Below are 21,723 nucleotides of genomic sequence, written 5' to 3'. Positions count from 1 at the left end.
GAGAGACATAGTCTCAAGATCCCTTCCGCTCAGCCGTGCCGCTACAACTGTGAGGACTTCTCTTGGCTTGGGTAAGACATTGGAGAAGCCAACCAAGGAAACAGTGTCGCTAGTGGTACCGATGCCACGGAAATGGGAGCCTGATACCGTGGTGATACGAATGGTCTTCTCCACATGGCGGCCGAGGTCCGGAAAGTGGGATCCTCCCGCATTTTTCGTTGAAGTCCCTTCCCTTATTGTGTGTTTGCTGGATTGCAGATTGAATGCTCAGCGATATTTGGCGTCTCGAGTATGTCGCACTTAAACGGTGTTTGCGCAGTATTCCCAGTGACGTTACAGTGACGCAATGCCAAGAACAACGTATGCCTTTTTTTTTTCTTTTTTTTTCGCCAGTCATACCTTTATCTGTGTTTTGTATATTGCTGAGTGCTGTCAGTCCTGAATACCGTTCGTTCTTGCTAAAGTGGACATATCCAACCCATCTTCTATTAAAGCCCAATCACGACGGTAGACTTGCTAAACATGGTAAATTTCGTAGTGCGACCACCTACGCAAGTGCAGATGTAAAGAGAATGATTGGGAGACGAGGGTTATAATAGTGTCCTCGAGTTACACAATTGAATCTACCACCACTACCACCATTTCACGTTCGCTCTCCAGAAATCAAGATGGGATGAACCTGTGCAACCGCCATGTGTCACGGCTGCCTAATGTGACTCTGCAAGCCCAACGAAGCGTGCACGCCGCGACTCCTACTTCAACTCCACCGCATATCTTTCCATGAGGCTGTGACAGCACGCTCATTTGTATATTCATAGCAGATCGCCAGTGTGGGTTCCACAGAGTCGGTACACGACCGCAAGCCAGGACCACGGGAAAGCGCGATGTATCGCCACGAGCGACCCTCTCGAGACCCCATGTCTAACCGCCTTCCCCTACAGCCTAGATGGCCAGAAAACGCTCGATATGCGCCGAACTGCCCCATCTATCCCTTGAAAGCAACACCAGCGCCAGCACCGGTGCCCTGCATCGATGGCCTGCCCTTCGCGTCCTCGCCGTACGCCGCCGCTGTTTTCACAAACGAAATATCCCAATACTTCGCGAGGACGTCACTACCTCCGAGACCTATACAACTTCAGACTCGCCGCAAGATCAGCATTCCGAAGAAGCAGGTACACTTCAACTTGACGCCTCGATCCCCTCCTCAGAATCATCCACCGCGCAGGGCCAGCCAAGTAAGCCTTGCGTACTCCATGCTACCTCAAGATAGACAGTCCCCGCAGTAGCTTTCATATCACTGATCCGCCAACACAGGTACACCTCCCAGAACACGGTCACCGCGGTCCACCCACACCCGCCAACCCCCCACGCAAGCGCCCATCAACCCGCAACATCGCCCACCAGCCCACTCCACCATCACCAAGCGCCTCCCACCCAACGATCTGGATCGTGACCTACGCGCACAGCCTCGCCAACACCCCGGCCGTAGTCAACAAGATCCTCGCCTCCCAACTTCCCCACGCAACACTTCACCTCTACACCATCCACGCATACAACATGACGCCTCCACCAGTCCAAATTTGTGACGCATACTCCGGCATCTCACCCATTGTGCAGGACTACGTCATGCGTGATCCGCATGCGCGGAAAGCGGTCGACGATGCTATCCACAACATACTGGCGCATGGACAGCGCGAGATGAGGAAGGAGAAAGAAGGCAAACGCCCGGCAAAGAAGGATTTCGCGCTGAGCGTGTGCTGTATGTATGGTACGCATCGGAGTGTGAGTATTGCGGAGAAGATTGCGCAGGGACTGATGGGGATGAAGCTTGGACTAAGGGTGGTTGTGCGACATGTTCATCGGGTCAAGGGCGCCAAAGACCCGCGTTAAAAGGTTCTCTTGGATGGGAGGAATGCTTGACTAGCTTTGTTGGTTGTGTAGAGATACCCTAGATACCCCTATCTCGTGTTCATTCAAGACACTCTCGACTCTATGGTGCATTGTCTCCTTCACCAAGCTTTGACCGTGAAATGAAGGTGAGGAAGTCTATGTTGGCCGTCCAGTGTCGCACGCAATCTAAATGTCCTAGATTAATATAGTAGCGCACTACGACTCTTGTACAGATGCCGCATGTGGGCACTTCGGGTAGTGGCACAGTGACACCACGCTGTTATAGAAGCTGAAGAACGCAAAGATGACATAGGACAAGCTAACAATACAAAAAGACTGAACGCAGCACACGTCAAACTAAAGAATTCTCAGCTCGCGCCATCCTCAAGTTCACGCACACACTGAGACCATACTCGGCCTAGCCACTGGAGCCCTCGCAGCCAACTTTTCTTCCAGCTCCGGCAACGTGAAACGAGGTCGACGGTACGTATATCCCACGAAAGCGCCTGGTCGAGGTAAGTGACTCGACGACAAGATGCTATTAGGAAGACTCACCTCTCTTCCTCAACTCCAATACTGTGCGTCCAACCTGCGGGTCTCGGAGCAGCTTGTCCCTCGGTCGTTTCTTCTCCTTTCGCTTCGGTACCTTCTTGGAAGCCTTTGTCGGACTCTCCGGGGGTAGCACATTCGATCCACCATCGACTTCTCCTACCTCACGCTCACTCAACACCACACCACCGTCCTCAGGCACATGATCGTAACTCGAAGAATCCAGGTGGTCCGAAGCGCTCATGATGTCGGCCTCGTCATCAAAGTACTTTGTGATCGGTTGGCTGCCGTGGACGCGTGGGACAAACGGTGGGCGCGTGAGGTGCAGATTCTGCCACTGGATGGTGCGGAAGAAGGCGTGATGTTTGATATCCTCGGCGTCGTTAGGGAATACGATATGAGCGGAGCAGTTGAGATTGCGGACGCGGCGTTGACCTAGGCCGCGGTCGCGGAGGAGCCAGTCATTTTCTCGATAGCGTTTCGCGGAGAGGCGATCAGGTCGCTCGTCGAGGAGATGCATCATCAGGTCGATGGCGTGGCGAGACACTGGCATGAGTGGCACCTGAAATTCCGATCAGCACGGCAGATCTAATGCCTGGGTTCTGTCTCTTACACGATCAATGTTTGGTCGAGCATAGCGTTGCTCGAGCGGAAACCTCAGCCAACGCTTGTGTTCCTGAAGTTGTCAGTGATCAAGCGTGTGTGTATTCACGAACTCGACTTCCATACCAAGATTCGCGTCTTCGTTGCCTGCCTATTCTCGCAGAAAAAAGGCGTACAACCATAGAGACATTCATATAGTATGATACCGATGCTCCACTAATCGCATCTGCCATCGTAGTTCTCGCCCTTGATCACCTCTGGAGCCATATACTGGCTAGTACCGACCTAGATGAATGTAATGAGTCCATGAATCTGTATACTGACCCTGGAATCGCTTACCACGCTTTTGGCAAACTGGCGTTTCTGTGTGCGATTGAGCCAGTCAATGATGGGCCCGTTTGCACTATCCTGTTTCGCTTCGAATCTCTCGCGCCCAGGTCTTCCATTGATGAGATCGATGGCTTTTCGATGTTCCCGCCTCTCCTTCTCTTCTTGAAAATCTTGCGCATCGCCTTGAACATCCACGTCGAGATCACGGAGTAATGTGTATCGCTGCTCGTTGTAGTATGCTTGGTTGTGTGTCCAGTGGCCGTCAAAAGCAAGACCGAAGTCGGAAATCTTCAAATGCCCAGACGACGTGATGAGGAAGTTGTCCGGCTTAACATCCCGATGGATCCAGTTCATCTTGTGCGCTTCTTCAATGCAGAGAATCATCTCGGCGATGTACCATCTAGCGACGCCCTCGTCCAAAATGTCTTCGCGGAGCAACAGACCTAAAAAGTCGCCGCCAACCATGTATTCCATAACCTAACCCACTGTAAGTATGCTTGATTTCACAAATATATTGATGCGCAGCTCACAAGGTACAAGTTGTTGTTATCCTGGAAGCTTGCGATGAGCGGGACTACCCATTTCGAATTCTCGGACGCAACCAGGAAGTCGCGTTCTGCTCTCAAATGACCTTCTTGACTATTGCGGAGCATGTCGGACTTTCGGATGACCTTCATAGCAAAGACTTGCTTCTGGGATCCTGAACTGCCGTTTTCAATCGTATTATCAACGTAGGAGGTCTTGTCAGAGCTGCTCCCAGTAGAATGCCCGCTACTGATGGAAGGTTCGCTTTTCTCGCGCACGAGTCGTACAACTCCGAAACTGCCCTTTCCTAAAACCCGAACAATATCGTAGTTGGATATGTGTACCCCCTTGGTCTTCTTTCGCATGAGGCTTTTGGACTTCAGGACCCGGGTCTGGCGAAGATGATTGCTTTCCGCACGATACCACTCCTGCCAGCTTTGTTGACGTTGCTCATTGGGAAGCGCCATGGCGAATAGTTTCCGCTCCATGTTTCGCCTACGCACTGAGCGAGCAGTCGTCTTAGGTCCAAGAATTGCATTGAAGTGCGACTCGAAAAAGACCTTTGCCGCAGCAGCATTCTCCACGGTTGCGATGGACGGTCGCGACAGTATCGGAGAATCCTGGCGAGGGAAAACCAACCACTGGCAACTCAGCTGCTCGGGCGACGGCTCATATAAAGGAGAGCCACCTGTAGAGATGTGGCGCATGCCGTTATGCCCTCGCTGCGTCGGCTCACCAGACCATGGCGCACCGGATGACACAAGTGAGGTTGGCGCTGTTGACATTGACTGAAGACTGAGTGGATTGCTGCTTCCGACCAGACTTGAGATTTGAGATGGTAGGGTCGGAACGTCACTCATCGTCCCTTGCAACACAGGCGCCTCCAGTGCATACTCGGATTGCTGTGCCTGAGCGACAGAGTCAGCAATACTTCATACAGTGAAAGTTCTTTCGAACGGCTCACGATATTGGAGTCGAGCACCATTGGCCGCGAGTTCAGTTTCAGCCGGTGGATCACGGTAGGATTATGCAGCAGGCTAGAAGAGATCCTTCTCATCAGTTGCTGCGACAGCCCTGGCGTCGATCGACTGGTGTGTAGCGCTGCTGGATGTCTCTCTCTTGTGTCCATGGCCGGCTCTGACTCGCCATCAAATCCAGCTGCGCTGGGGAGGTGAAGCATGGACGACGGTCCTTTCCGGAGCACAAATGGTGGTTTGATAGTAGGGATTTCGGGCACACTAGGGAACTGCAGCGATTTGATCACGCTCGGAGTAGAGGAAGGCGCAATACTAGCACGCTGGGTGCTATCGGAAGTGTTCGTATTGGAACTACCGCTTTCGACCGTCATTGCTCTGGGATCAAGTCCAGAGCCTGTGCAGGATCAGTATGAGTACGCAAACCAAACGTACAAACAGACCTTTGCCGCTCCGAAAGATAGAAAAGATCTTGACGCTTCCTCGGCGCAGGTTACTGAAGGTGCGTGAAGACGGGAGGCTGGCCCTGACTGGCGCTTGTTTGACGGACGATCCCGAAAGGTGGCTTCCGTGACGCTCGAGGATACGGACTTTGCCTTTGTCTTGTGAGGTCGTGATCGGGTTATTGCCGTCTTTCCGCTTCCTAGTGGCAACGAAAGACACCATATTGGTAGCTAGAAATGGATGGGCGAATGTAACCTGCCAATGGTGAACAATAAGCAGATACAAGGATATCTGCAACGCGGCATGAATAACCGTGTTGATACCTGTGTGAGAGGATACCGTAGCCGGAGTGACGCGGTGCGATCACCCTGAACGTGATGGTGCGTGAGGTTGATAAAAGCGGTTTCCTGCATAGCTTGGAGTTGAGGCTAGACCCCTGCTTGTGAGGAAAGGACATATGCCACAGGTAGGAAAGGACGACGCGCAAATATCAAGTCAAGAGTAGCTGAACAACAACGCGGACAATCAGGCCAAACCTGAGGTTTACATTTACAGCCACCTGTGTTATACGATGTAAGCGATGCTACAACTCCGTGTTCTACCGGTTTCTTGTCGTTTTGAACCTTCTGTAACCATAGCTGGACCTTTGGCTGAATATAAAACATAAACGGCGTGTCCCGACAGCTATCAGGAGATCCAGGCATCATCACCATCACGAGCGGGAGGAAAGCTTGCCGCGTAATACAGACTTCGACGCGGAGCCATTGACGTTAGTAACTCTCATCGTACAACGAATATGGGTCTGAATTCAAACATTGTAACATACAGTTGAAGTTGTTGGTCTGAGAGGGGCCGAGTTGAGAGAGGAACAAGCAGCGGTGTTCACCCCGCCTCGCGAGTGCACGTGCCATGGCATGGGCGCTGCCATTTCCTCGGGCCAACACTGGTCCCTCTCTTTTCATCGCCAACACCCGCCATCATGCATTCAAGCAATATCTCGTCCTGCATCGAACTTGCATCGGCCACGACATGTACATCGTCTGTCGTACGGTTTAGATTAAAACAATAACTCGCTTATGCATCCGTAGGCCGATAAGCCTCCCAAAACGTGCTTGCTGGCGCCGGGGAACAGGCAATACGATTAACCTATACATCTCGATACCTATTGCGGCTGCGCTGCAGAGGAATCCCCGAAAATGGAAGCTGTGCCTGCCGATTACAACGTCACTGGTGCAGGATGCGCAGGAAATCTAGAACTTTGGATGAACCCTTGTCACGATAATCGTCCCTCTAGCTCGCCCAAATGCAGAACAATGTATAAGCTACTGAGAAGCATAGCCTTCTCAGTAGCCTGAAAGTGCCCATTCGGCGTCTCTCTATAAAGCTTATTCATGGCTTGTGCCCAGCATCCGCGTAATCGCGACATCTCTCAAGGGGAAAACATCATTGGATTTGAATACACAAGATGGTTCTGCTGCTCGGCTCTATCGACTTGCTATCGCAGTTCGCAAGCGTAAGCTTACTCGCCGTAGCTGCAGCATCACCCTCTTTGTTCGCCAGGAACAACCCTCCGCAACCACCATGTGTCTATCCGTACACGAAGTTCGTCTACTCGGGGTGTTTTGCAGACTCTGTCGCTAGTCGTGCTCTTCCATTCAAGGCTGATCTTGAATTCACCAACGCCACAATCGAACAGTGCACGGCTTATTGCAAAGGCAACAACTACAGATATGCTGGCCTTGAGTACTATGGTAACCTAGTTCCTGTTCACGCCTGTTGTATGGCCTAACAGATAAGGACAATGTTTTTGCGGAGCCAGTGTGTCGGCTGTTGTCGCCCCTGAAGTGGAATGTAACTTTCCCTGTAACGGTACGTTACTGTTCACTCCAGGCGATCCTATTATTGCTCATGCATTCAGGCGACCCAACTCAAGCTTGCGGAGGAGAAGATCGCGTGTCTATCTACCAAGACCCCACATTTCCCGATGCAGATGACGTCGCGGTCTCGGCTGATTTCTTGTCCCTTGGTTGTTACACTGAAGGCGATAGCGGCCGCTCTCTTGACTATTCACAATGGGACTACCTCAACATCTCAGCCATGACCACAGAGATGTGCCTCACCGCTTGTGGTGCAAAAGGCTTTCCATTCGCGGGTACAGAATTTGGACGAGAGTGCTACTGTGGTGTCGTCTTAGGCAACGGCACCGTCAATGCAGAATCTGACCAATGCGCCACCCCGTGTACGGGAAACAGCAGCCAGATCTGCGGTGGTGCCGATCGCTTGTCGCTCTACGTTGCGAAGAACCTGGAATCGACCGAACCATGCGGACCTCCTGTAATCTCGTCTTCCAGCGCCCCGTCATCGACCCCAACGATGTCTTCAACCTACAGTAGTTCGTCATCCGACTCCACTACAGCTTCATCCTCAACCGCCATCTCTACGTCGTCAAGTAAAGTCTCTTCGTCAAAGTCTTCTGTGATATCAAGCTCCATGCACCACCCAACACCACCATGCATAGGATGGCATTGTCCAAAGACTACCACAACGAACGCATCATCCTCAAGTCCAAGCAAGAAGAGCACATCAACCCCGTGCAACACCACGCCGCCATCGAAACCCTCTACCAAGAGCACGCCAAAGCCATCTTCGACCCCCAAATCTACCTCCAAATGTAGCTCTTCCACCAAGAAGTCTTCTACCCTTGAAACATCTACATCTTGCTACACTACTGCGAGGACTACTGGCAAGAGCACCGTCAAGTCGACGTCCACGAAAAAGTCCAGCGGGTGGTAGAAGCCGGAGAAGGTTTCGAACTGTATTTCGTCATGAGGCGCATGAACCATAGTGTCCCCAGTCCATCCGAAAGCGCCCTTGAAGCAAGTGATCAGTTAAAAGAATGGTTAAATGTACCCTTAAGCGAGCTCCGTACCTTGAAAATCTTCATATTTATGGAGTATAACAGAACGAAAGGAAAAATTCATATTTTTTCAACCATTGTGATCCCAAGTCCTAACCGAACAAGCATATCTGCAGGCAAGCTGGACGGTTTTGCGGACGTGGTGAAGTGTGCCGTAGGATGGAGCACGCCTTCCCTTCCTAAGCTAGCCAGACGCTAGTCTTTTTTCGGCCATGAAGTTTTGGTGAGAAATCTTGACGCGGGGAAACACCATGCACCATCCGCCAACCACAATTAATGCACAGTGGAAGCCATATAAATTACGATGAGGAAGAAAAGCTGAAGAGAAGGAAGCCAAATATCGCAGATGCCACGAACAGGCGAATTTCCACGTCTCCCATAAAGGCTATCAGGAAAAGGAAGGAGAGCGGGTATTCAAGCAACATGGAAGAGGTTCCTATCCAGCCGCGTGGCTTGTTCTGGCAGAACGACTTCATAACACACGAGCACGAAGCGCGCCTGATACAAATCTTTCAGAACGAGCTCGAGTGGCCCGAGCGGTCAGGTCGACTGTCGCTGCACTATGGCTACACCTTCGACTACAAGACATTTGGCGTGGATCCAAACGTCCCGTTCAAAGAATTTCCTGAATGGCTAGTCCCCTTGATTCCTACGAGGGAAGGCAGACCGCCCGATCAGGTTTGCCTACAGCACTACCCGCCCGGCGCGGGGATTCCTCCGCACGTAGACACCCATTCAGCATACGACCAGTTGTATGCACTGTCGCTAGGAGCGCCGGTAATGATGCAGTTCGCGCGAAGTAGCGACACTGGTCCCGATGGCGACAGCGAACAGAAGGAGGTAGTTGAGGTTGACTTGACTCCACGAAGCATGATGCAGATGTCGGGTGACTCACGACTGCACTGGACGCATGGCATCAAGAAGCGCAAGACAGATACGCTGCGGGATGGTACCGTGAGGAGACGCGACGATAGGTGGAGTATCACATACCGCTGGGTCCGAGAACCCGCCGTGTGTAACTGCGGCAACACCAAGCTATGCGACACGGCACAGCAGCAACTGGGAATAGAAAGGGAGTTGAGATGGAAGAAGGCGGGTGAGGGAACAACTGTTGGACTGCTTCAAAAGTTCGAATGAGGCACGATCGCTGGTGCTCATCGTAATTGAAGCCAGGATCGAACAACTCCAGCATTTTATGTGACGATGATGACCGGCATCCTCACATGCGGAGACGATTTCCGACATCTTTTGGATACTCGAATTCCAGCTATCTGCAAAGAGCTTGTGGGAGAACCCACGAAAAGTAACACCCTTTCCCCATGCACGGTTCCATGTCATCTTTCGAAGTCCACCCCGCACGCCATCGGTCGCAGCGACCCCCGATTTTGACAAGCTCAAAAACAGCGCCTCCGCACATAGTTAAAGTCGTCGCAAGCTTCCAATGAATTGTAGAAGTATATGTGCCAGAAGTCTCGATACAAGATCGACGTTTTGTGTCTGCAGCCCGGTCATGCGTTTGGGCTGCTCTGGCCTTGAGACAACTTCCGCGGCATGCCAGCAGGATCTCCGTCGTTGAACTTGACAGCCACTAACATAGAACACCACTGATCGTCGTGTATCAAAGAAGTCAAGAGACAATCAGGGTTTTAGATCTGTGCGACAGAAACGCCGCTTACATGCATCTCGCCCAACTCAAAGCACACGGGATGAACGACAGTGCACGTAGGTTGTGGTGTACGTAAAACAAACACCCCGTCGTCTGTCTAAATGGTATCAAAATCGCCCACCACGCGTGGGCAGAGTAGTCTATACAAACGCCGCGCCGTCCTCGGCAAAAGTCATTACATCTTCACTTCAGCTCCATAATTTACGATCAAAGTGGTAAGATAGGTTACCAAGATCAAGGCGGCACACGCCTGCGCTCACCCTCCTCACCCTCCTCATAGATCTTTACTTTATCCGCATACTCCCTGATATTAGAATGTATTGTCTCCTCGATTTGTTCGCCCTGTCCACCAGCAACGCGCAGAATGAGGTCGTTGAGCGAGGAGCGGCCGAGGATGTCGACGTGGTCGCCTGTTCCCTGTCAGTACTACATCCTACCCAAATCACTGTTCAATCAAGGGAGGAGAGCAACCCACCAGTATTTGGCCCACCCCTCGGGCTAAACTGATCCGGCTCATGCGGCATCTCAACCGTCTTAATCTTCACGCCCGCAGGATTATATCTCTTCATTCCCCACCCCTTCGCGCACATATACCCACTACTCAGCAAATTCACGGTCCCGTCTCCCTCCCCGAGCACAACCCCATGATCCACGCCGCCGTTCCCGCTAAACATTGTGTCGAGCGTAACGTTGAGTTTACTCAGCGGATCGAGGTCATCGCGATAGTAAAACGCGCGCTCGGTAGGCTTGCCGATGCCGTAGAAGCAGTAGATCTTCAGACTAGGGGCGAGCGGGAGGCGTGTCTCCAGGGGATTGATCCACTTCGCGGGGATGAGCTGGTTGTCTTCAACTTCGTGGGCAGTGTGGGCGACGCCGTGCGAGTAGCTTTTCATTACCATTTCCTTGTACCACTGCTCGCTGTTCTTGTAGAGGTAGGGAAAGCTCTCCTCGACGGTGAGGTTGGTCTTGGTGAGGGAGGAGTTGGACTCCCGTGCAAAACGGAGGAAGTTGCCGTACGAGATGTTTTGGCCGGGCTGGTCGTCGGGCGCGCCGGTGTGATCGCCCCATACGGCGTTGCCGCCGAGCGGGAGCATGGAGGAGATGCCGGGCATAGCGCGGAATATCTCGGCGCGCTCGTGGCGGCTGAGGAATTTTTCGAGGCCGTAGACGGCGAAGGCGTTGAGCTGCGCGGTGTCTTTCATTTCGCCGGAGAGCACGGCGGGCATGCCTTTCAGGGCGCCCAACATGCATCCTGAGATGTTGATCCATGAGTCAATGTACGCTTCTACCCAGCCCGGCCCGCCGTTTCCGTAGCCTTCCGCTTCGACCCAGTGGAGGAAGTAGTATAGGACCTGCGACCCCATAGAGTGCGAGAGGAGCACGGCCTTCTTGTTCTGGACGCGAACTGCGATTTCGATGTGGGACTTTAGGCGGGTGAAGTATTGATCGCGCCTCTCATAGTTCATGTAGGACATGCGCCAGTCGTAGGCAGCCGTGAAGGCGTTTGTAGGGTCGTATCCAATTGTCGCCAGGTTCTCGAGGATCTTGTTCCAGATCCAGTACCCTGTGATGAAGAAGTCCGTGGCGTCGAAGCCTTGCGCAGCTCGCAGCTTGATGCCCGGCGGGTCCAGTCCAGTCTTTGTGTCCAGCATTATGTGCTTTTTCCAGCTCGGCTTGTCCACGACGAGCGCGCGCATCATGGACCACGAGCCCCAGAGTCTCTTCCTGAAGTACTGCCGTGAATCATCCTCTGTGCTCCAAGATTCGAGCCCTGTAGATATAACGCCTGGAATCATGATGACGGGGTGTACGGCGGAAATGCCCTGCGATCGGGCGTGCAGGCCCACAGCGAAGGAGTCGTAGTTTACTGCGTCGCGTTCGTGCTTCTACTAACCCGCGCGAATCAGCACTCGGTTCCTCTGCACGTCATGTGCGCTGCATTTCGTCGTACCTGCATTTGCTGCGCATCTCTCAGGAACCCCTGCGGCAGTGCGTCTAGTATGCTGTCCAAGTTGACGCCTTCCAAGCTGCTCAGATCGATCATGTCGTTGCTGCCGGCGAAGAAAGCAGCCACCATGACGCCAGCCAGCCCGCCAAGCGCAAAGATCCAAAAGTTCTTCCTCTTCCCATTTTTGCGCTTGGAGCCCTGCTTCAGCGTGTGCAGCTTCTCGGCGGTGATGACGCGGAGGTTGGCGGGACGGTCGGGATCAGGCGTCGGCTCGCGGGAGGGCTCTGTCGAGGAATCGCCGCCGTGCTTCTCGCCGCCGAAGCGGCGCCTGAGGAACAACATGTGCTACGGGGAGGTTGAAAGAAGGTTGTGCCGGGGCCGAGCCATGAGCCAAAAGGATCGCCCTCGACGTGCGGCGAGGCAGCTAATTTAGAGCGCATGTGAAAGCGCGTGCGACCGGGGAGGGGCTTCGCGGCGTCATAGCCTCGGAAAGCGCCGAAGCTTAATCCGACGCCGTTCCGATCACCCCACCACGACGCTGCTGCAACACCCATGGGCGACGACACGGCTGCGACGGCGCACGATGGCGACGCGCTGCAGTATGTCCAGTACCATGGCGCCAAAGAGGAGACGTACCTGCCTGCGATCCGGCAGCTGATCTCCAAGGACCTCTCGGAACCCTACAGCATCTATGTCTACCGGTACTTCCTCTACCAGTGGGGGGATCTGTGCTACATGGTACTTCTTCGCACCCTGTCGTCGCTTCTGAAAGGCCTTCTGATATTTGCGCAGGCCCTGGATAGCGCAAACGAGCTCATCGGCGTCGTCGTCTGCAAGCTCGAGCCCCACCGCAGTGGCCCCTTCCGCGGCTACATCGCCATGCTCGCCGTCCGCGAATCGCACCGAGGCCAAGGAATCGCTACCAAGCTCGTGTGCATGGCCATCGATGCCATGGCCGATCGCGATGCGGATGAGATCGTGTTGGAAACGGAGGTCACGAACCAGGCGTCGCTGAAGCTGTACGAAAGGTTGGGCTTTCTGAGGAGCAAGCGGCTGCACAGATACTACCTCAATGGCAATGCGGCTTTCAGGTTGATTCTGTATATGAAGGAGGGCACGGCGCTCAAGAGACCGCCGGGTATGGAGGCGGGGCAGGCGGGGCAGATGATGGGCGAACCGCAGAAGATGGAGGAGTACAAGGGTTTCCCCCAGGATGCGGATGTGGCGTGAAATAAGATGGGATTGTGACTGGGCGACATGAATGAGCGTGGCATTTGGCTCTGAGAGACACGTGAAGGAAAGAGACATACACCCAGCAGAGCGGGCAGATGTAGAAGGCGGACTACAACCGCACCTCAACGCCAGCACTTCAATGAAGACTGAGCAGGAATGCTCCCGGTCTTGGATATGAAGACTTTTACGCGGCCATTGGAGAATTAGATCAGCGTTAGGGTTACCGGCGATAAAATAACAGCTAGTAATGATCGAGACGTATAGTCGCCCAAGCTACCCCAGGCCCAATTGATGTTTCTCAACACTATATGTATTGACTTAGGCACGGTATATTTATTGTCCTGGGAGCGGGTGGTCCTCTACATTAATTCTAAAGAGCATATGATGAGTCTTCTGCTGGCCGCAAGTTGCGTCGCCTACCTCAACCACGAAGAGCCAATTTCGTACATATTGTGTTGTGCAGACGCTCCAAGGAAAAGCTTTATCGTACGATGCTGAGCGCCTCTCCAAAAGGAACACTGGTGGTTATCATGTTTGGGGTAAAGGGCATTCTTGGACCATACCAGCATGGCATGAAGACTACGAGAACGACAATGTGTGTGCGCCTGGTGCCTCTACCCACTTCAATGCCTCACTAATCTCTCTCATGCAGTGCCTTTTTCATGGATTGAATGCACACCTGTCACTGTTCGACAGCTATAAAAATGACACATTGGCGAGCACATGACTGTGTTGGGTCTCGAAAAGAGCATTGTAATTAAAGGAGCATTGTAATGGAAATTGTGCGCTTTTTGCCTTGCTTTCAACTTGCCATCTGCTCAAAACGGGCCTCTCACTCGATGGCACGCTACTAGCAAAAAATTCCCGCCATAGCTATCATGTAGGAGACGAAGAAAATTGTGGCGATCGAATGCAATGGCTTCGGGAGGCTGTCCTCTTCAACCTCATCTACCAAAAAGCATGCACCGGCTGTCCATGGGATCGATGTGTGAGAATCTGCTCTGCAGCACGGCCATGACTCCAGATTTCCAGCTATAATCAGATGACGCGCGTACATAAATTTCTGGCGTGGCCATCTGCCTGTCTCTTGACACTGCATTCTGTCATCCACAAGAGTATTAAAACTAGGAAAGAAAGGAATCATGCGGATTGAGACTTCTGGTTGCTCTGAAATATGTATCTACAGCGGCGTATGGCATGTGGGTCCTACAACTACTGCACCAGAAACATCCATGGTCTGCATGATCGCTGTGCGAGACCACCCACGATTTGAAAAGTGATCAGAAAGAACGGGCCGCTCACGTCATGGAAGTGTCCACGGGGCTCTTGGGCACGTGACTTCTGGTCTCAAAGTCTTTGGACATCCGATTAATATCCAAATGAAGTTGGATATATACACCACCAGCATCTGTCTTTTTCTCTGCACACCTATACTTCTCTTTGTAGTATCTAAAAGCCAAAATGGGGATATTCTATGTGTCTCGAGCGCCTCTCCTCTCAAGAACGAATGTCACGTAACGCTGTGGCGTGTGGTCTCCGTAAGACTGAATATGCGCAAAGTGTGTTGAACCCGTCATCAAGGACCTCATACGCCCTAATCATCGCTTTGGTAGGCGCGCCTTTGGCTGTTGTAGTCGTTACAAAGCACATTGATCGTATTTTATGGGGGACGACATCTCTCCAAGACCTACATCGTCTGATCCATGTGCGGATGAAGTGGAACATAAGAGCTCGGCCAAATCCTCCCCTTCTCCTGCACATGTCCCTCCTATTTATGTGAAAAAAAAAGGACGCTGGTACATACGACTACATATCTCTCCGAGGCTTGCACACTCTCAAGAAATCGTCGTGCCGTACTTATGGCTGGTGCTCTCCGGAAACAGTCGCTATACCACGTAATGCGATCCGTTCTTCTAAGCCGAGCTTCACCATCTATAATGGCTGCACTGTCACAGCAAACAATAACACCGATTGGAACGAGAAGGCTTGGACACAGTCACAGAAGTTCAAAATCTGCCTTCGTCCCATCCACGACGTCGGACAGAAGTAGTTGTCTTTAAAGCCGCCCGCCATCTGTCCACTCCACAATTTCAACAGCCTCTAGAAGACTAAAAGCAAGATGTCGCCCTCCGTATGTGTTTCTTCGGCCTGTAGTAGTTCAAGAATCCACAGCCGATGGCTATGGCGTGTTTTCCCCAAAGAGTGAGGTTGAGGATGATGATATCCTGTGTTTTTCTCAAAGATGCGATCCTAAAATTCAATGGCTGCGGGGGACTGGCGTTTGCGGCCGAGCGCCATGAAATCGTGTGGCCAACCAGAAAATGGTGTTGAGGTACTGTCAGACTCCAACGTACGATCTACAGTATCTCTATGCAGCCGTCCATTCCAGGCTTCAGCAGGATCTGCCTGAGGTTGCCATCTTTCCATTCTTCCATTCTCCACACCTAATCTACAAGCGCTGGGGGGACCAAAAACTAGTGAAGCACGCAACTTGTGTGGGCGTGGAGTTTCTGTTACGCCAAAAATTACCCAAGACTTTCCATGTGGCGTGTGGACTCTAAAATGAATGAGACAAGTGCATGCCTGGTCGGCTAACGTAACAGTAGTATGGCTATGCAGAGCCTACTGTTCTGTGCTCTTTTCGAGACCAGAAGAAACTATCGCTAAATCCATCCATGAGTAGCAGGAGTGTTTGTTTCAGTCTCCTGTCTTCCCTTGAAATACCAGCCTATACACTTGGGCACTAGACCTTAATGACGACGACACCATGATGTGCCGCCGTCCATTTCATGCAAAAGCTCGCGTACTTCATGAATGACCTGCGGGTTTGCTAAAAGACAAAGGGCGCCTCCGATGTCTTGGGCTTTTCCAAATCTGCTTCGATCACTCGCCATGGCTGAGAAGGAGCAGCCTTTCCGCATGTCCTGCGGGATCGAAGATCCTTCGCTATGGAGATCATGGAAAAAGTGGGGTAAAGCTTTTGAATGGTACATTCGTGCCAATCCTATGCCTCAATGATACTGTCTGTCCCAACAATTTATGAAACGCATTTCCCTCGGATTCATGTTCTTGGCCACTTCCGACCGCTCTTAGCATCAAACGAACGATTCAAAGCACACGTGTGCATCCTGTGAAACCGAACAACCAAAACCCAGGTGGCTGTGTGTTCACATGTCTCTTGCAGCCCTTGAATTACCAAGTCATGTCAGGACCAAGCAATGTGTCTTACAGTTTTGGTTGCCACACAACAAAAGAAAAAGGCCCACGCTTACATATGTCTTGCGGCGCTGGTCATTAAGCATACAGCTAGGCAGTACATGCTTGTCTTGCGTCTGTCTGGCTCTCAAATTGATGGATCGCAACTGACAGCAGCCCACAAGAACGAATTCGGCCACGTAGTATCCCTTGCTTCTGTCCAGAAAACTAGCTCACTTCACTTCATGACTTGGAGCAGCGGATGCAACCTACTGTTTCCAGACAGTAAAATTCTCCTCGGATAAAACAGCCATCGCCCCAGTCGATTCCAGGCCGATTGATTCCTTGTATGGAGCGTTGCCTAAGTCTCTCACCTCTTCTCTGTACTTGTCAGTCCAGATGCTGGAACAAAAATTCACTCCATTTCCTATTCATGTGCAGCCTTTGCCAGTGCGTCAGTAAAAGTTTGTCTACCGCCAAAACATGTGTCTCCTGCGCCTTTAATCTTCTCCAAGGACCCGAGCAGCGCATACATGGCGTGCTGTGATCCAAATCAAACGCTCTTCCCTTTAATGTGGCGTTCGCCATTGGTATAGAACATATACTCAAGACCGATATGTCCGGGGGCGTTATGGCGGGAACTGAGTTGCACGAAAAATAACTGAATGCCTCGGCTCATGCATGTCGACTACCTCCGCGAATATGATTCTCTTAGGATCACTGTGTTCGTCCACGCACGTCCAGCTTGTCTCAAAGATATCAACAGAGCTACATTGGTGGCATAAGGTCTCTCTAAGAAGGGAAACTCCAGTTTGGGACGCCAGTGCGTCGTAACAAGACCATTGCATGCTCTCGGAAGCTTTTAATCGCACCATATATGACCAACAGCGATGCTTCATGTGGTTCAAAGCCTGTCTTTCCACTCTTCCAACGCTCTTACGGTCTTGGAATCAACGAATATGTAATTGTTCCATGTAGCGTAGTACAGGCATTTTTCTGAAATTCAGAGGGTTTTGCCTTTATGGCGTGGGGTGACTGGGATTGCAACCGCATTATTTCGTGGGGCTTAGCTTCTTTGAAACCACAACAACTCTGAACTTATGATTGTGGAGCGTCTGAGCACTTGTAATATTAACCAAGTCGCTTAACAATCGTGAAAGTCAGTTCGTAGTGTGGGAGTGCGCGGATTTGTGCAAAGCAACTCCCCTTGGTACCTGCAGTAGCGACTGTAGGGCACATGCGATGTTGTTTGAAGGATTTGGAAGGGTGACAATTGAGACTAGACTTTCTGTAGCTTTCAGACTTTAGGATGGACGCTCAGAATGAGAAGCTCTCCACTTAGCAAAAGAACATAGAGCAGCCCTGGTTCTGATTTTGGTGTTCACGTGGACAAAACCGAGGAAACACATGGATGCTCATTTTGTATGTTTTTGGATAGTCCGAGGTAAGCCATTCATTTTTGGGATTGAGCTTTTAGTGAGCTTGCTGGTATTAGGATTCAAACAATACAGCAGCAAGCGCACATGACTGGGTCGAACTTGATTTTTTTGAGCACAGAACACCGGGCAAAGACATATGTTCGTTGTTGTTGGCCTTGGTGTTGGACACCATGACGAGGCAAGGAAGCATGTGTCGGAGCGGTTATTTTTCTTCGAGATGCAGTCCAGGCGGCGCAAGACATGCAGCTTCAAAGCCACCAATTGTTGTCCTCACGAACGAGAAATAGGTCAACACCGCAAGAATAGCCAGTTGTATTTAAACAGTCCCATGAAAGACATGGACTCCACATCATTTAGTGGGTTCGGAGGCCCTAAAGTTTGCTTGAAGACGTGAAGAATAGAAAAGAGGGACACGGCGGGCAGGTTTTATACTAATTCCTGCCTAAGATCGCACGTGGTCGTGTGTTGAGGTGGGCAGCTGATCACGTGACACGAGCGAACCGGCCCTCAAGGGTAGATCGGACTGGTCTACCAATGAATTCCTTGACAAACCAAAAAACCGTCAGCCCATGGCGGCGGGAGGACACGTCTCATGTTGGGAACCTGGCCTGTGGCACGCACGCGGCGGTCACACGAGCGTACCAGCTGTGCCGTACTGTGGGCGATCCAAGGCCGCCTGAGGCGCGTCAGGCATGTGGACCAAGCAAAATGACCTGCAGGACGTGTCTAGATCGACCAGGCACGCGGTACCAAAGCTTGGGGGCGTTCTGGAAGAGATAGCTATTTATGTAGGGCCAGGCGCCAGGGTAGGGCTGGAAGCGGACAAGGGGTGGGCGGCACTAGAAGCCCGTCCCGATCCTTTCCTCTTTTCCTCGGCACCCTGTCGTCGCCAACTGCAACTGTTATCAACACCCGCACCCGCATTCACCGCGACACCGGCGCCCGCACCCTCGCCGTGACAGCCGATTCCGCTTGCGCGCTTCACGCTGTATTGCATCTCGACGCATTGGATGGCCCGCCTTAGTACCCACCACAGCGCCGCATCCCCCGTTCGCTCCGCTCCCGCCGCAACCCACCCGCTCGCAACAGGCCCAACGAGACGACCGATGAGCGTGTCATAGCAATAAGCGACCTCTCCTTCTTCCGACAGGCGTGCAGGCTGGATTGTGCAGCCGGCGCGCGGCGTTGACGATTCTGAACGGGTCTTGGCGGAGAAGATAAAATGACCACGTCGACGAGCTCGGAGACACCGGCGCCTGTGAGACTTCCCGCGAGGCGCGAAATTGCTTCCGCAGACCCGGACGCTACATATATAAGCTAACACGCACCCGCAGCCCGCAATCGTCGAGAATGGCGCCGAGAGCTTCCGCAAGTTCTTTCAGCAGCCGGTCGTGGCCTCGTTCGTTGCCGGCGGCGTAGCAGGCGCCGTTTCGCGGACCGTCGTGTCGCCGCTCGAGCGCCTGAAGATTCTCTTTCAGGTGCAGAGCGTGGGTCGCAATGAATACAAGATGTCGGTCCCAAAGGCATTGGCCAAGATGTGGCGGGATGAGGGCTGGAGAGGCTTCATGGCTGGAAACGGGACCAATTGCATCCGCATCGTGCCGTACTCAGCTGTGCAGTTTGGCGCATACAATGTCTACAAGAGGGTGAGTGGTTGCTTTTCTTCGGTGCGGATCTGCCAGGCGGTTCCTTTTTTGTTTGCTTTTGTGGAGTCTGTATTTAGGACCGGGGCTGGAGGACTCGGTGGAAAGGAGGGTGGTGGAAGCAAATACGGCTGAACCTGAGCGTTGGGAACTGGTGTGGGGTTGAATCTGGGATGGCCTCTGAAAGCGACGGAAGATCCACACGGGAACCCAAGGTCTGTGCTATCTCGATAACATACTTACATCCACAGTTTTTCGAAAGCGAACCTGGCGCGGCCCTCGACGCCTACCAGCGCCTCCTCTGCGGCGGCCTCGCCGGCATCACCTCGGTGACGTTCACCTATCCCCTCGACATTGTCCGCACGCGCCTCTCCATCCAATCCGCCTCCTTCGAAACCCTCAAGCGCGAAGCCGGCCAAAAGCTTCCCGGCATGTGGGGCATCATGACCAGCATGTACAAGAACGAAGGCGGCTTCTTCGCGCTGTACCGCGGCATCGTGCCCACCGTCGCGGGCGTCGCGCCGTACGTCGGCCTCAACTTCATGGTCTACGAGATGGCGCGCACACAATTCACCCCCGAGGGCCAAAAAGACCCCTCGGCGGTGGGCAAGCTGGCTGCAGGCGCAGTCTCCGGTGCCGTTGCGCAGACGTGCACGTATCCGTTCGACGTCCTGCGCCGCCGCTTCCAAGTCAACACCATGTCCGGGATGGGCTACCAGTACGCGGGCATTGGCGACGCGATCCGCAACATTGTCAAGACGGAGGGCGTGCGCGGGCTGTACAAGGGCATAGTGCCGAATCTGCTCAAGGTTGCTCCAAGCATGGCGAGTAGCTGGCTGAGCTTCGAGATGACGCGGGATTTTGTAATGGGCAAGCGGAGGTCGCAGTTCTTGTAGATACAGACATCTCCACCTACCCCGGAAGCATTTTATACCGGGCGGGGATTATTTGGCCATCTCTAAAGTCATCGATAGCGGGACTTGATACTGAAGATTTCTTTACAAGCATCATGCATTGGGTATCATGGTTTGGGAGTACCCTTCCTTCTTCTTCCTTTCTTCTTTCAGATAGCGTGGCGTTAGCCGGCCATGGTCCACGGCTGTGGAGTGGCGGAATACGAAAGTCTTTGCATCAAACTCATGACATGAGACTGTTTTCACGCCCTTTACAAGGAGGACAACATCCCATTGTCGTTGTCCGTGCAGGCAGGACGGATAAGCCCAACGTTTGGAGAGATTGATTGTGGCGGTGAAAGATAGCTATTGCGCCCCAGGGGGTTGACCGGTTGATAGCTGGCCTGTGTACAACATGATCTTCAAAGAGGGAGAGTGCGCGATAAGACATTCACCCAATGCCTATGAGTGCTAATGGCCCACCCTGCCGAGATATGCACAATTCTACTTCCCTATCAGGATATATAGCCAAGCGAGTGTGCACGAAGGCATGTGTAGCTCGCGGTCAACTGTTGTAGTCTAGTACATAGTCTGCACCGATCTTGATTAGCCGACCATGGGAAGTTGCGCTTCCGTGTGCGCGCTGCGTGCATGTCGCTGTGGAAGCTCGGTTGCAGGAAAGGATCAAGAATGCGCCTTGAAGTCTGCCCACGGCTTCGGTGTGCGGGCTTTTCCTGCGCCATGCTGTGCCCGAGGTCAGACATCTTGCTGGAAAGCAACGGCAACGTGCTTCCATTGTGCGCATGTTGCAAATGGCCGGACCATGCCTTGGTCTGCACGAAGCCAAGGTGCCTACACGCGCCGCGCCCTCAGCCAACGGCGCGGCAATGAGACAGCATCGCGGTAATGCGGCGAATGCGATGATCCTGGGGCTGCTCGCTGTGACTCTCGCCGTATACTTCGCCGTAGAGCACGACTCGGGCGTTAGTAAGAGCCCGAAGAGGCAGTGCACGATCGCTGTGCTGACGGGGGGGAATATCGCGCACAAAGAATCAACCGGTGAAGATTGTCATCACCAGGGCGCAGCACAATTGCAATACTTTGATGGAAGTATCGAATGCAATGTAGTACGGGACCAGAGTATGGGTGGGAGCATGTCGCGCTTCGCTGCACTTTCTACCGGAGAAGCTAAGCCCTTTCAGGCAGGGATGGTGAAGAGCTCGGTGCCCCGCTCAGGCCACCCCTACGCCCCACCAAGCTTCTGGAAAACCCACGTCTCTCCACCTGGCGCAGTCATGTCCACACCATTCCTGCTTACATAGTATGCGCAGACCCTAACCCACCCGCCACCCAAGGCACCCATCTCGTCGCCACGCCTGCAGTATCGTGCCAGCAATCCCAAGAGCCGTAGACAAGGACGCGAAGCGCGCCGGGCCTAGCCACGCCCCGAACGCCGAGCGTTGATAGCTCGATA

General features: G+C 52.8%; 8 protein-coding genes across 8 annotated transcripts; 4 read left to right on the top strand and 4 right to left on the bottom strand.

Annotated features, from left to right (window-relative positions):
• Positions 1–1,256: 1,256 nt before the first annotated feature.
• CC84DRAFT_1188345 (kinase-like protein) lies at positions 1,257–4,262 on the bottom strand (the record flags this gene model as incomplete). Its single annotated transcript, XM_018180983.1, has 8 exons — positions 1,257–1,260; positions 2,336–2,396; positions 2,446–3,001; positions 3,053–3,115; positions 3,169–3,258; positions 3,298–3,327; positions 3,382–3,849; positions 3,903–4,262. The coding sequence occupies 8 exons, from the start codon at positions 4,260–4,262 to the stop codon at positions 1,257–1,259; spliced, it is 1,632 nt and encodes a 543-aa protein (XP_018034109.1).
• A 78-nt stretch (positions 4,263–4,340) lies between these two features.
• CC84DRAFT_1059854 (uncharacterized protein) lies at positions 4,341–5,537 on the bottom strand (the record flags this gene model as incomplete). The annotated part of the gene is made up of 3 exons (XM_018173571.1): positions 4,341–4,799; positions 4,862–5,247; positions 5,315–5,537. Coding segments are annotated over 3 exons (1,068 nt in total), but the record flags the coding sequence as incomplete, so codon positions are not given.
• Positions 5,538–5,640: 103 nt separating this feature from the next.
• On the bottom strand, positions 5,641–6,375 carry CC84DRAFT_865611 (uncharacterized protein). The gene is made up of 2 exons (XM_018187698.1): positions 6,142–6,375; positions 5,641–6,063 (listed from the first exon to the last, which is right to left on the bottom strand). Exons 1-2 carry the CDS (start codon positions 6,275–6,277, stop codon positions 5,744–5,746), a joined length of 456 nt encoding a protein of 151 aa, XP_018034107.1. The 5' UTR covers positions 6,278–6,375; the 3' UTR covers positions 5,641–5,743.
• Positions 6,376–6,780: 405 nt separating this feature from the next.
• CC84DRAFT_1249005 (WSC-domain-containing protein) lies at positions 6,781–7,538 on the top strand (the record flags this gene model as incomplete). Its single annotated transcript, XM_018184273.1, has 3 exons — positions 6,781–7,066; positions 7,113–7,184; positions 7,234–7,538. Coding segments are annotated over 3 exons (663 nt in total), but the record flags the coding sequence as incomplete, so codon positions are not given.
• Positions 7,539–7,825: 287 nt separating this feature from the next.
• On the top strand, positions 7,826–9,369 carry CC84DRAFT_1219023 (uncharacterized protein; the record flags this gene model as incomplete). The annotated part of the gene is made up of 2 exons (XM_018183049.1): positions 7,826–7,986; positions 8,523–9,369. 2 exons carry the CDS (start codon positions 7,826–7,828, stop codon positions 9,367–9,369), a joined length of 1,008 nt encoding a protein of 335 aa, XP_018034105.1.
• Positions 9,370–9,873: 504 nt separating this feature from the next.
• On the bottom strand, positions 9,874–11,884 carry CC84DRAFT_1165926 (Lecithin:cholesterol acyltransferase). Its single transcript, XM_018178831.1, has 2 exons — positions 10,374–11,884; positions 9,874–10,308 (listed from the first exon to the last, which is right to left on the bottom strand). Exons 1-2 carry the CDS (start codon positions 11,692–11,694, stop codon positions 10,133–10,135), a joined length of 1,497 nt encoding a protein of 498 aa, XP_018034104.1. The 5' UTR covers positions 11,695–11,884; the 3' UTR covers positions 9,874–10,132.
• A 482-nt stretch (positions 11,885–12,366) lies between these two features.
• CC84DRAFT_1165924 (acyl-CoA N-acyltransferase) lies at positions 12,367–13,349 on the top strand. The gene is made up of 2 exons (XM_018178830.1): positions 12,367–12,584; positions 12,639–13,349. The coding sequence occupies exons 1-2, from the start codon at positions 12,399–12,401 to the stop codon at positions 13,074–13,076; spliced, it is 624 nt and encodes a 207-aa protein (XP_018034103.1). The 5' UTR covers positions 12,367–12,398; the 3' UTR covers positions 13,077–13,349.
• A 5,219-nt stretch (positions 13,350–18,568) lies between these two features.
• Positions 18,569–20,489, top strand: CC84DRAFT_1165922 (mitochondrial carrier protein-like protein). Its single transcript, XM_018178829.1, has 3 exons — positions 18,569–18,971; positions 19,048–19,359; positions 19,608–20,489. The coding sequence occupies exons 1-3, from the start codon at positions 18,936–18,938 to the stop codon at positions 20,250–20,252; spliced, it is 993 nt and encodes a 330-aa protein (XP_018034102.1). The 5' UTR covers positions 18,569–18,935; the 3' UTR covers positions 20,253–20,489.
• The last annotated feature ends 1,234 nt before the right edge of the window (positions 20,490–21,723 follow it).

The sequence above is a fragment of the Paraphaeosphaeria sporulosa genome (assembly GCF_001642045.1).
Source record: "Paraphaeosphaeria sporulosa strain AP3s5-JAC2a unplaced genomic scaffold CC84scaffold_7, whole genome shotgun sequence".
Taxonomy (NCBI): domain Eukaryota; kingdom Fungi; phylum Ascomycota; class Dothideomycetes; order Pleosporales; family Didymosphaeriaceae; genus Paraphaeosphaeria; species Paraphaeosphaeria sporulosa.
Note: the sequence above shows the minus strand (reverse complement) of the source record. Positions and strands in the feature narration are given on the sequence as shown.

Bases quoted from the DNA above. Each gene is read 5' to 3' on its own strand.
- CC84DRAFT_865611 (XM_018187698.1), bottom strand. From the start codon at position 6,277: ATGAAAAGAGAGGGACCAGTGTTGGCCCGAGGAAATGGCAGCGCCCAT. The intron at 6,064-6,141 runs GTATGTTACAAT...TCCGCGTCGAAG, and splicing joins TCAGACCAACAACTTCAACT to TCTGTATTACGCGGCAAGCT.
- CC84DRAFT_1165924 (XM_018178830.1), top strand. From the start codon at position 12,399: ATGGGCGACGACACGGCTGCGACGGCGCACGATGGCGACGCGCTGCAG. The intron at 12,585-12,638 runs GTACTTCTTCGC...ATATTTGCGCAG, and splicing joins GGGGGGATCTGTGCTACATG to GCCCTGGATAGCGCAAACGA.
- CC84DRAFT_1165922 (XM_018178829.1), top strand. From the start codon at position 18,936: ATGACCACGTCGACGAGCTCGGAGACACCGGCGCCT. The intron at 18,972-19,047 runs GTGAGACTTCCC...ACGCACCCGCAG, and splicing joins GCTCGGAGACACCGGCGCCT to CCCGCAATCGTCGAGAATGG. The intron at 19,360-19,607 runs GTGAGTGGTTGC...TTACATCCACAG, and splicing joins CATACAATGTCTACAAGAGG to TTTTTCGAAAGCGAACCTGG.
- CC84DRAFT_1165926 (XM_018178831.1), bottom strand. From the start codon at position 11,694: ATGATTCCAGGCGTTATATCTACAGGGCTCGAATCTTGGAGCACAGAG. The intron at 10,309-10,373 runs GTGGGTTGCTCT...GACAGGGAACAG, and splicing joins GAGGGGTGGGCCAAATACTG to GCGACCACGTCGACATCCTC.